Raw genomic sequence first — 11264 nt, forward strand, 5'->3', positions numbered from 1 at the left:
GTTTTGGAGTTTACTTACATAGGTAAATATTTTGCATGCGTAAATGCCAACTGGTACCATGGTAAATGCCGCCCGAGACAATAGAAAGTAAACCAACTTATTAAAAGGTAAAAGTTCGATCGATTAACCCTGTCAGGCATGGTTTAGGTCAGTAGCAAAGGTCGAGATGACAGATTATCCGCTTGCGGTCGCATAGTAATTCACATTCTGTGGTGTCCAGATTGCGTCGATCTCATTTGATCACGTTTTCACAAAGTGGTTTTCACGTTTGTTTTTGATCTACCTACGAGTCATGGCAAAAAGCAAGAAAGGAATTCTTTTGACAACGAACATCTTGAGAGGAAAGTTAACATATTATAATTTCTTTCTTGTTGCAATTTCCGTTGATTCTCTGAATTTATTCTCCAATCTATTATTTTGCAAGGGAAGATGCATGTTCCACGTATTCCCCATTTGGCTACGCACTACAACAACCGCTACAACACCTGTACAATCAACACTTCCTGCCACAAATGCCTAATTGGCTCAGTTATGAGTTCTTCGATGCAGCCGATGGCACAGCCGTTTACTGATTCACCTGCTCATGAGGTTCAGACTTTCCAAACAAGATAGTGGAGTGCAAAGGAGAAAAAGTCGGTGGAGCTACACAGAAAAAATGGATCCTGATGGAATTGTTTGGTGAGAATGAGGACAGGATTCGGTACAAGACGTTCAATTTCCCAGAGTTGCAGTCTGTAACCCGGCAACTACCAACTACACAAGAGGTGCAAACAAGAGACGGTGGAAAGTAACAAATCCGCACAGCAGTGCAAAAATAAAATGACGAACCCGACAAAAAAATACAAGACTGCAAATGATAAACTTAGCACAACTGGCTATGGAAAAGGGGGAGACGACGGGCTAGAAAAGGAAACTGAGAGTGAAACTGACCTTATACCAAAGCATTTTAACGATATGGATAATATTCTCAGCAATCAAGAAGCAGTAAATCCCAAGCAAGTGCTGGAAAGCAGCTCATATGTGGATAGTTCCCTGGAGAGCGATCACGATTCGCTGGAAAAAGAGGCCTTGGATGAAGCGTTTCTTTGTCGGCTGCACATGCCCAAAAGAAGAGGGATGCACCTCGCCCATCGGGTGAACGACCAGATTGTGCTTTCTCAAAATGACTGTTTTTCAAGGACAAAAGTCGAAAAAAAAAAGCGCAGAAATACACCAAATGCAAAGAGTCATGTGGGAGAAAAACCCACTAGGAAGAATGTCAGTAAGAAGGGCAAAGTTGAAACTGGTGCAGAGGAACAAAGCACAGTGCTTTCGTTCCTTGAGAGAGCACAGAAGAGGGATGAGCCATTCATGAAGCGAATGGCCGAAGCAGAGAAAGAAAGCTAACGAGAGCAGCAAACATTATCCATGGATGCTTTGGTGATGCTGGGAAATATCCTTAAGGATGTCACCAAAGGGAAAGAATAAATGACTAGACACATTTGCACATTCTTCCTGCATTTTATTTGTTTCTGTTCGTTGACTGTGATGATTATTATCTTCAATATCATAACTGACAAGGAAATGGACATCATTATATATGAGAAAAAAAATTAGCTACAAAAATCGGGAAGATCGAAGGCTACCCTGCTTGCCGGGTATCAATTCATAAGCATAAATTTCAAAGTTTTCATGAAAAATAGCAAAACAAATTGATAATATCTGTCAATTAATTTAGGAAAAATTGATTTCTTTTGCAGATATATGAGATAAAAATGAAGAAAAAAATTAAAAGCATTAAAGATTTAAATGATGGTTTTTTAGCGTTTCAGCAAAAATTCTATAATTTTACATTGAAAAGGTTAAATCTTTTGTGAGCCTTCACGCGAAAAGGGGGCTTATGGATTTTAGCAAAAACCGTGAATTTTCATGGTCACAATGTGTAAATTTCAATTTTCATGGCGTATTCACGCCATGATCACTCTACGATAAAAAACTATCACTTATGGCATGAAATATCATGCTGTGAATGATCAGTGAAAACTTTCACGCCAGGCAATTAAGGGTAAAAATTCACGCCATGAAATTGGGAGTGAAAAAATAATAATATTCACAGTGTGAAATTGATCACAGTGTTCAGAAGTCAGTCACGCTATAAAATCTAGCCTCTTGTTTTCTGACTCAGAACAAAAAGAATGCCTGATCGCAGGGTATGAGAAATCTCTGAAAGCTGATCAAGAAGAATTTTTATTCCTGAATATTCACGTCTGGAAAATAATATCACATTGTAAAAAAATTCTTGTTGTCCACTTAATTGTTAGAAAAAAAGTAAATTCTACCCCCTGAAAGCCACAAAATAATTGCAAAATCTATTATTTTCTCGATGACTAATTTAATTACATGCAAAAAAAAAAGAAATTGCTAAAATGCTGAGCTAAAAGACACCAAAGATAAATAATGCCACTCGACTCAATGTCGCAATTCACCATGATCTGATCTTTTCAAATAGAGCTTACGAGTTTGCATTCCAGTCACCTTTAAACCCTAACCCTAACCCTAACGTAAGTTAGAGAGAATGACTTCTTGCTATGCCAACCATAGACATTTCCAGACTGGACAATAGACCGTACCCCTTATGATGTAACGCATCCCAAATCTTTTGTTGAGTGACTACTGAAATATTGCATTCTGGTAGTTATAGTAGTCACTCAACAAAAGAATTTTGATGCATTTTTTTCGCCAATGCTTGTGCTCATCTTTTCAACTATTGGACTGAAATTCGGGATCTTTCTCGTGTGCAAAGTGCTACTCACCCCTCCTGTACACAGTCGAATCTGACCCTTGAGACACAGCACTTTCCGAACAGTCCATGTTAGATCACATATAGTTTCACGAACAAGATTTAACTGTTGGGCCGCTTATGGCTTCTTATGTCCGGGGAACATAATTTTCTAACGCCGCAAAACTGTTTTGATTTCTGTTATAATTTTAATAAAACAATTTTATCATATGGCCCATACGGCCCCGCGCGCGCTTTCAATGCAAAACTATTGGGCAAATGCCCGTATGAGGGCTGTACGCATTATTGCAAGCAGGGCCGGAAAAAGCCGTACTGCCCTACTAGGAACATGTACTGCTCCGTGCGATGTCATTTTAGGGGATTTCATCGCTTTTAAACATCCAAGTAATTTACTGCCAGAAAAGCAAATGCAAACAACATATTAGATAAATTTTCTGTGCAGATTTTATATTTTATTTTGTGCTAACTTCATCTTCTGAGTGCTCTTAAATAGTGTAAAGAGCCCATGTGATAAAATGCTTATTGACTGAGTTTAGGTGGGCCGGACAGGAAAATATTTGGCCCTCGGTCCATTCACCATGACGTCAGGTCAAATATTTTCCCGTCCGGCCCTCCCACTCAGTCATTAAGTACATAATCTTGCTCAATCAGGCGATATTCCGCGCGATTTTGCAGGATAATTGTTATTAGTATAAATACACAGGTGATTATACAAAATCGCGCGGTAGCATTGGCTCGCTATCTCGGATTATCAGCCGATAATCACCTCGACGGACAAAATGGCTGCCAGTAGTCGTTTTGTAAGAGAAGATGATTTTCGCGTTCAAATGTTTTTTTTTTCTCTTTTTTGAAATAATCACCTGTGTATTTATACTAAAACAATTATTCGCCTCAGGCTCAGTGATTATCGGTGAATATTCATCGATAATCACTTCGCCTTCGGCGAATAATTGTTAAATATTGTCTCAAAGGCCTGAAGCGCCAAGCTGTACGGTATATCCCCACGAAAAAAAATCTTCATCCTCATCGTCGTCCTCAACTGCGTCTACAGTACTTGGGTCTCCAACAATTATAAAGATGTTGTGAAGAACACAGCAAGCCAAGATAGTGAGGGGGACACTACTTGTCTTCTCCTCCATTGCTTTATAGAGACTCCTCCAGCGACTTTCAAATTCTATAACAACCCTGGCCTGACTGAGGGTACAATTGTACCACAAATGGCTCTCAGTTGCCCTACGAGTTTGCTTGAAAGGTTTCATTAACCAAGGTTGATAAGGGATAAGCCGAGTCCCCAACCAGCAAAGGTCCAACTTCACAAGACACCAATTTGTTTCAAAGGCCCGTTAAGCCAGTTACCTTGAACAACCTCTGTATGCAGTTTACTCATTCGGAGAATGCAGGCATCATGTATGTCTCGTCAAACCGGTTTTTCCAGTGCGAGCGTCCGTTTAGTGACAAAACCGATGGTTATAATATAGCCCGCTGTACCATAAAAAACCAAGATAACGGCGAGATCTGGCATATTAGGCTTGGGTTCGAGACTGTATCCTGGCAACATGCAGCGCATATTCAATACAGATCTTACTCGATTCATGCAGAGCCTTTCTCGAGAACGCCAAAATCGAGCAAGCAAAAGAAAGGCTCTGCTAGCAGGGTGAATCCGGACCAACTACTCGGACAATGTAATTGAATGTACATCTAGATATTCTGAAGTTCTCTTTCCACCAATCTTCAACGAAATTTCCGTGTAAAAGGGCTTCAAACCAGAATTGGTTTCTCAGCCAAAACCAAGCTTGCCTAGCTCGCCTTGTCTTTCGAATAGCAATTTGAAGCAAAATCAATCGCTTTCGCTTTGACTACTTGAGGTGCTGCAAAAGTAAGAGCCGCTGAAATCTTAAGACCTGGATTTGCTGCTCAAGAACAAGAAAATAAAACGTGAGGACTACAAGGGCCACAGCTTCTCTTATAAACGCAGGCATTTTATACATGGATTTTAGAATTTGCCCCCAATTCAATTTGTTCGTAACAGTGATTGATGACAGGTTTACCTCGGTTATTTGAGCCAGTATAAACAGTGTACAAATATACCAAAGTTTAGTCAGTAAACGTTTAACTACCTCCGCAAATGCCCAAGTGTAAACACAGCATTAATGCGTTCTGTAATAAAAATTGTAAATGTTGTACATTCAAATTGTCTAATTATGGCAATAATGTAACTAACCTGTTCAACATCACATGAAAGTTGAAGAAGGCAAGGAAATAAATGATTCCATAATTTCTCCAATGGACTCTTTTATCACCACACAAAAAAAAAACACATATGTGAGCAAGCTTTCCTGTAGTGGGGGCTAGGGAAAAGCCATCCTTTTATGGTTGGTTTTAGCAAGAAATCTAAACATTAGTATAAAGGCAACATACATTAACAAGCATTAACGTCTTGTTTAAAATATTATTAGTATTTTCCCCTCGAAAAAGGGTACAAAAACACTGAGGAGACTGCATGCGGGGATTAAGATTTGAAGAGGTGAAGAGGGTTAGCTACACATTAAAAAATACTTACGTTTTAATGGAATATCTAAAAAGACCTCTTGCCTGACGGGTAAAACTGATGAATGCCACCTTTTTCTTGCTCTCTGTTATTTACGGCTTTTTGGTTCGAATTCAGCGCTACATATAATATGTTTACTACATAAATCTTACAAGGATGAAATACTTACCACTTTACAGTTTACTTCATGTATACAAGCCTTAGGTAAACATTACCTTCTTTCCCTGTGGCTGTGTGACGCTTTTGCCAAGCACGTAAAGAATAAGAGAGTGAAGTGATTCACAAGCAGCAACCTACGACGACAAACATGACTACTGTACATAAAAGAAGAGACAACCTTCAGTTGGTGACTGACATTTCTGTTGTGACAGGAACACAACACACAACTATTTTGTTTTCTTCTCACAAGACCTTTCACGCATCAAAACCATAAGTTGCGTGAACTCTTGCAAGGGCTTCAAAAACAAACTTATCATAATAACCTATACAAAATTGAATGTGTGTAATTTTTTTAAAAGTTGAACAGGAATTTTAAAGAGACTCAAATTTACAAGCGGTGGCAATCTGTGTTCATTTGATGATAATTTTTGTAGCCTTCATGTTAGTTCTTCCAGCATTATGAAGTCGTGCATCAATTCACAGTTGTCAGCATGTGCTATAACAATATGTTTGGCCTTCAATCACCTTTGTTTTGCATACATTTGATCCTCAGCCTAAAGTTATTCATTAAGTCCTTCAGCTTTTTCCTATTTCCACAATCACACTATGTTCTGAGTTTCATAGAACCTGCATCAAATTCCAACCCATGCCAACACTCAAGGACTTTCTGAGGGCCCAGTCCTGTTATTTATTTCTGTGCATGACCTCATATTCATGCCTCCACACATTGCAAATTCACGAAGTCCAATTTGATTATTCTAAACTGTAATAATTGTAATAAAAGTTAAAAAGTTTTACAAACTCGGAGCTAAAAGTTAAAACTTATGAAATATTTCGTCCGTTTTTCAACCGGACTTCATCAGTCAATGATGTGAATGTTAAAAAGATGAATTTTAAAAAGGTTTTTAACGCCTCTTGGGGGTTAGAATTGTGTCATAGATGGCTGCTAATTCGTAACCATTGTCTCTGTTTAACGCCGGTTTCGCAAGTTTAATTTGAATAGCTTCTTTTATCCTGCGTTTGAAGGTGTTAACTTCGGTTGATAGTACTTTTGTCTTATTTGGGTCCACCGAGTGGCCCTCCAGGCGACAATGCTCGTGAATAGCTGATGAACTTCTTGATTGGTGTTCTTTTACTCTGATTTCCAGAGAGCCGGCCGTTTCGCCAACGTACTCCTTGTTACACTTCTCACAATGGATCTGGTACACAGTACCGCATTTCTTGAGATTGACAGTTGTGTCCTTGACACGTACCAATTGTGATCTTAGAGAATTGACGGGTTTATGAATAAGTGTAACCTCGTGTGACTTGAAAGCTCTTTGCAGGCGTTCCGAGATTCCTTTGATGTATGGCGTTGATGCATAGATTTTCTTCTCGTTTTGAGGCTCTTCGGTATCTTCTGTTGTAGATTGTGCAGGATAAAAGAAGCTATTCAAATTAAACTTACGAAACCGGCGTTAAACAGAGACAATGGTTACAAATTAGCAGCCATCTATGACACAATTCTAACCCCCAAGAGGCGTTAAAAACCTTTTTAAAATTCATCTTTTTAACATTCATATCATTGACTGATGAAGTCCGGTTGAAAAACGGACGAAATATTTCATAAGTTTTAACTTTTAGCTCCGAGTTTGTAAAACTTTTTAACTTTTATTATGCTTCCGGAGCAGGAAACAAATGTTTTTGATTGTAATAATTGTAGTTTTCTTCATCAGCCATTATCATGCATTACAATTAATATTCCAAGGAGGCCTAGTAAGAACCTGCAGATGGTGTTATTATAAATAATCCCCAATGATTAAGCAAAGAAAAATTACACCAGCTCCCAGTTGGCTTGATAGTTCAGTCCAGTTAGGCCTAACTCAATTGCATGGTCATGGGCAATAGCTCTGTTCAAGCCTGGATTTTTTTCAGGCTTCTTCGCAACTGCTGAAGTTGATGCTTAACTGCTATGACCTCGAATTGTCATGTAGAAATTACCTTTGTTTGCCTGTCACTTGATGTTGTTGCCAGTTCTATCAGACGGGGTAAAAATGGATCTGCAATTTCACGTAGAAGAAGCTAAGAATAAAACAATCATGCAAACAAAAGAATCATGTACTATTGACAGAAGTAGCTGTCTGCCATGCATTACAATTAATATGCTGACCCCTAACCCCTAACCCTAACCCTAACAAGTTTGGTGTCAAGTTTATTTATGGCCTGAGTAGCATTACTTGCCCAAGGACAGGGAGGGTGCAAATGATATTTTTTTAAACTTGATAAGACAATGGCAAAGCTAAAAAAGGAGGCAAAGACAAAAACAAAAGACAGAAGATGATAATTTCCAAGATAATTAGCCAGTCAAAATAACCATAAGAGAAACGTGGACAAAACATGCCATAATATCCCCCCCCCCGCCCGCCCATTTTCCTCCCATCATATTAATTAATGGCTAACTAGGAATCGTAACATCAAACTCTCAAAAAAGTTCAAAATGGTTAAGTCCCCTCTGAGAAAGAGACAAAAGGTTGCATGCAGTCATTAAAGGAACCTCCACTAAAACAACAAAATAACTTTTAAACGAGGGAACATAATGTTTACAATTAAAATTGTTCAAACTTTTTCCAATGAAAGCGTTTTTATTCGAAAAAAATGAATTTCAAAACACTTGTTTTGGCTTTCAAATTTCACGGGCGCCACCATCTTGAATAATAATTTTGTGACGTATCATGGTTGCCCTATTGTTCCAGAACAATCGCTCTTTGTGTCAGAAAAATAGGGCAACCACGACACGTCACAAATATTCAAGATGGCGGCGGCCATTTTTCGGATTCAAACGCTTTCATTAGAAAAAGTTTGAAAATTTTTAATTGCAAACATTATGTTCTGTGGCTTAAAGTTATTTTGTTGTTTTAGTGGAGGTTCCCTTTAAGTGCCATTAAGCATGGTCTTGGCAAGATGTCCTGACACTGCATATTTTAATACATGTCACTCTTTCTAAAGCATTAGTTTCCAAACTAACATTGAAGGCTGATAAACTTGCAAGGGAAATATAACCAAGACTGTTTCTGAGTACTTAAATCCTCTAGTTACTGGGAAAAAGAGGTGCAAGAATTTTGCCACAACATTTTTAATTTGAGGTATTTTATTAAGGTTGGGTTAGGGTCTCCAGGCTTTCCATTTGGTGCTCAGATAAAAAGTTGTGCTATTAGATTTATTTCACCCATTAAGTAATAATGCACGTCAACATTTATGCAATAAATACCATGCTTCTTTTATTGTTTGTTAATGTTACACTGTATTCTCAAAAATGATGCACAAATCAGATGAAACAGCACAGGGAAGCGCTTTTAAGTTCAAGTTGAGGTTACTTGAAAAAAATTTAAAATAATTTCGATCAGAGAATTTTCGTTTCAAAATTGCCACTTAAATTTTGAAATTAATGCAACCTGAGGCAATCTGATGGGGTTTTCAGCTGTTTGGTTTTTTTAAGTGTTGGCCATACCTAAATCAATCTCGGGCTTCATATCCTGAAAAGGCACAGCAAAACCCAGGTGTTTTAACGAGTCCCAAGCAACAATCTTTGAAGGATCAATTTCTTTTCCTCCAAGAAGCAGGACGTTTGTTTGACCTCCCAGACTTCCAAGGAGTCTAAGAATCTCATGGCGAACACTTGCCAATGGGGCAGGGGTGCCCTAAAGTAAAAAAAACAACAACAAAAAAAAAACATGAAATCATTGATGAAACAATTCTCCACCACTGCCGGAATTTGTAATTTTAAAGAACATAATAATTAAAGTAAGATATGAAAATTAAAATTAAAATTCACCAAAGAGAAAGACCCTTCAATTTTGGTTCATCTGAAACAGTAAGAGGAGCCAACTGTACAAGGTTCCCAAACACATAGTCCAAGTAGTCAAGGACATGTTGGCCACTTTTAGTAAGTTAGTACCAAGGAAAGAACTGAGGACATACCTCATTTAAAATATACAACCTACAGCAAACTAACCCTAACCCTAGACTGCTCGCAGTCCCTCCTGAGTTAGTCAAACTGTCTGCTTTTGTCACACAAGCAAGCCGAGGGGAGAATGGTGACAGAGAGAGATATATAGGGACTGCACGATCTTCTGTAACCGAGGCGTTCAGAATCTGCTACTAATGAGTGAAAGTGATATGACAGATGGTTCTGCCTCTTTTATTGCTAATGTAAATAAGCACTCAATGGCGTGGGAATATTTTAGGGTTTTCCTTTGAGGCCAGAGGCCGGACATTTCGTCCGATGTTTTCCCATTCCATGTCCGATACTTTAATGCCAATATTTGAGGGATTTGTTTTATTTTACCTTTTAGAGAGAATTTGCGTGAACTCCAGCCTTGCCTGGGAACCCTATTTTAAAAATTTCCTGGGGGGGGGGGGGGGGAGCTTGTGCCTTCCCCGCTTGCAAAGCTCCTTGCAGTGCCAAAAAAGTTATGTCCCGTGCTTTCAGAAATATGTCCGCTACTTTACAAAACTGTCGAAAACCCTGATATTTATGTACACGTAAAATGCAATCAAATATTTGGAAAGGAAACCACAGAAAAACTACCATATTTACTTTGAATTCAATGATCAACACTCCAAAGCCCAGTAAAAAGATAGGTAGAAAACCTATGCAGCCAGATGAAAGAGGCCTCAGATTGTTGCAGGATTTGCAGAATAAATGTTCTTTTGAATGTTGATCAACAACTATCAAGGAAAAATCCTTATTTAGAAAGGATGACTCATCATCTATCATTAAATCAATACAGATCTTGTTCTGCAAAAAAAGGACTCAATACTTGTTTGAAGCCATGGCCTTCAATACATTCCCCTTTTTCTCGAAGACAACTACTCATAGATGATTGTTTGACTGAATCTGGTCTTTGGTGATGCTGCGACGAGGAACTATTACAACGATGGACGACGTTTGATATGGGTCACAAGTATCTTTAGAGGACAAAGCTCTCATAAAATAATGCTCTTGATGAAACCAGTTGGTGGCACAGCCATAACATACTTGCCCAATAGAAGAGCTTCGACCGTGAGTTTCAGCTCTTGTTTGGGTTCAATTTGTTAGCTATTTGAAGGGATAAATGATCGAAACCGCAAAACCCATATTGTGCTTATCTTTTTCTTTTCCCACAGAGGGTTTTTCTCCGGGTACTCCGGTTTTCCTCCCTCCTCAAAATCGACTCCCGGCCTATTCCATCAGGCTGTGGTGCTGTGCTCCGAGGTCAAACATGGGTCGTGTTCAGGGGCCGAGCGCCTAGCCGGCAGCACAGCTCCTTCGGCCCGACCTCGTTGAGCTGCGCCCTTAGTAATTCAGTCTCCGACTGCGAGAAAGGGCGATTAGCAGATCAGATCTTTCTTTCTTTCTTTCTTTCAAAATCATAGACAGATTGGCATCACAATCTGACAAGAAGTAATTAACTAGTCAAAAAAAGCTGACAGTGGTCCATTATCAACGGACCAATCCGAATTTCCTGTTGCAAAATTCTGAACGTTTCGGTTACAGAAGATCATGCAGTCTCTTTATCTCGCTCTATCACCATTCTCCCCTTGGCTCACTTTGTGACCAAAGCGGGCTGTTCGACTAACTCAGTAGGGATTGCGAGCAGTCTACCCTAACACAAAGAATTACAGTGTACGTAAGAAGTATTCAATAATAACGTACTACATAAATCCTAGAGAACAGTGCATGTCTGTCAGAGAAAAAATGTTAAAAGGATGCATGCAAACACTGTTAATGATCTACAGTTGGGATACCCTTCCTCACCT

The 11264-nt window shown here is 38.9% G+C and overlaps 1 protein-coding gene across 1 annotated transcript in view; it reads right to left on the minus strand.

Annotated features, from left to right (window-relative positions):
• LOC138030932 (DNA-dependent protein kinase catalytic subunit-like) overlaps positions 1-11264 on the minus strand; it is a 90878-nt gene that overhangs the window by 23525 nt on the left and 56089 nt on the right. The window contains exons 27-31 of the mRNA XM_068878790.1: positions 11263-11264; positions 8974-9163; positions 7467-7525; positions 5543-5620; positions 5001-5069 (exon numbers count right to left, since the gene is read on the minus strand). The exon at positions 11263-11264 is cut by the window's right edge and continues 120 nt beyond it. Coding sequence (XP_068734891.1) covers positions 5001-5069; positions 5543-5620; positions 7467-7525; positions 8974-9163; positions 11263-11264 — 398 coding nt within the window. The remainder of the gene's footprint in view (positions 1-5000; positions 5070-5542; positions 5621-7466; positions 7526-8973; positions 9164-11262) is intronic.

Source organism: Montipora capricornis, chromosome 13, assembly GCF_036669925.1.
Source record: "Montipora capricornis isolate CH-2021 chromosome 13, ASM3666992v2, whole genome shotgun sequence".
NCBI lineage: Eukaryota > Metazoa > Cnidaria > Anthozoa > Scleractinia > Acroporidae > Montipora > Montipora capricornis.